At 46.1% G+C, this 1825-nt stretch overlaps 1 protein-coding gene across 1 annotated transcript in view; it reads right to left on the reverse strand.

Annotated features, from left to right (window-relative positions):
* The window catches only part of ttll7 (tubulin tyrosine ligase-like family, member 7), a 179619-nt gene that overhangs the window by 48499 nt on the left and 129295 nt on the right, over positions 1 to 1825 (reverse strand). The window contains exon 7 of the mRNA XM_048602248.1: positions 927 to 1143. Coding sequence (XP_048458205.1) covers positions 927 to 1143 — 217 coding nt within the window. The remainder of the gene's footprint in view (positions 1 to 926; positions 1144 to 1825) is intronic.

The raw sequence follows: 1825 nt of genomic DNA on the forward strand, positions 1-1825 counted from the left end.
AATGTGGTCTCCTCTACATTGGGGAAACGAAGCATAGACTGGGTGACCACTTTGTAGAACATCTACGTTCTGCTCACAAAACAGACCCTGAGCTACCTGTTGCCTGCCACTTTAACGCACCACCCTGTTCCCAGACCAACATCTCTGTCTCCGGCTTGCTGCAGTGTTCCAGCGAAGCTCAACGCAAGCTGGGAGAACAACACCTCATTTTCTGCTTTGCGACCCTTCAGCCTTCTGGACTCAATATCAAGTTCAATAATTTTAGGGCCTAAGCTCTCCCATGTCCCAGCCCCCTACCCCACACATCGGGCCTTGTTATCACATAGCCTGCCATTACACACACCCTGTTGTTAGTCACTGACAGTCCCCATTAACAACTATTCACCCTCCCAGCCAGATCGTTATCAACTCCTTTGTCTATCCCACTGTTCTTCTCTCTCTTTAGGCAATATCCTATCGTTTACTCCCTACCCCACTCCACTCCGTATTTTCTGCATATAAAACGATGTTTTCCCAGCTACCGTCAGTTCTGAGGAAGGGTCACCGGGCCTGAAATGTTAACTCTGATTTTTTCTTCACAGATGCTGCCAGACCTGCTGAGCTTTTCCAGCAACTCCTGTTTTTATTAGTGTGTCGAGGTTGGGGTGGGTGTTGCTCTGTGAGATCGGGAGCTCGTTAGAGAGGGAACACAGTTTTTATTCCTCAGTCAGAGAGCAGGTGTTGCCTCCGAGCTTATGCCCCCTGAAATTTCAGCACACAGACCCTTCCTCCCCCAGTTTTGGGAAGCCTATTTGTAAGTCCAAGGTCTACCACTCTACAGCAGCAAGACAACTAGAAAGCAAGCACAGATTGAGACCCCAGATCAACCTTTAAAAACAGTGTGACACTTTTCTTTGAGTCAACGCCTTCAGTCAGAATCATCTTACCAAGTTTGAGTCGGTGGGAGCGTGATATTTCTCTGTGCCCATGCGTACCAGCCCATCATTGTACAGGAATATGCGCAGTGGGTCGCAAGAGGTCACCAGGATGTAGATACGTAGGTCAAACTTGTAGCCCTCCAAGAGAAATGGTTTATCGAGGTATTCCTGCACGATTAAGTGTTCTTGTGCTTGAAGCTTCTCACCGTTTCTTATCAATGAAATTCTAGAGGATGAACAAACAGTACAAGGGAAGTCACATGGTAGGCTTGTCTATAAGACATAAGAGTAGAAGTCAGCCTTTCAGCCCATCAGATCTGTCTTCACAATTCAATGAGTTTATGGCTGTCTGATAATCCTCAATTCCACTTTCCTGCCTTTTCCCCATACCTGTTGAATCCCTTACTGATGAAAAATTTGTGTCTCTAATCCTTCAATATACTTAATGAGTATCCTAATGGAACCCTCTATGGTGAAGAATTCCACAGATTCACTATCCTCCGAGGGAAGAAGTTCCTTCCCTGGTTATGACCCCTGCAACAATGGGAAAAGTCTCTTCTCGTCTATTCTATCTAAGCCACTCGTAATTTTATACATCTCAATCATGTCCCGCTCAGTCTCGACTTCTCCAAGAGAAACAACTCTGGTCTGTCCAATCTCTCAACATGGCCAAAACTCTCCAGTCCACTCAATATCCGGGCAAATCTCTCTCCATTGTGATCACATCAATGACTTTCCTTCCTCATAAGGTCAGAAGTGGGGACATTCGCTGATGATTGCACAATGTTCAGCATCATTCACAGCTCCTCAGATACTGAAGCAGTCCATGTTCAAATGCAACAAGATCTGGACATTGAGGTTGGTTGGCTCGCCGAGCTGGTTTGTTGTTCCGCAGACGTTTCATTACC

The sequence above is a fragment of the Rhincodon typus genome, chromosome 10 (genome assembly GCF_021869965.1).
Source record: "Rhincodon typus isolate 14 chromosome 10, sRhiTyp1.1, whole genome shotgun sequence".
NCBI lineage: Eukaryota > Metazoa > Chordata > Chondrichthyes > Orectolobiformes > Rhincodontidae > Rhincodon > Rhincodon typus.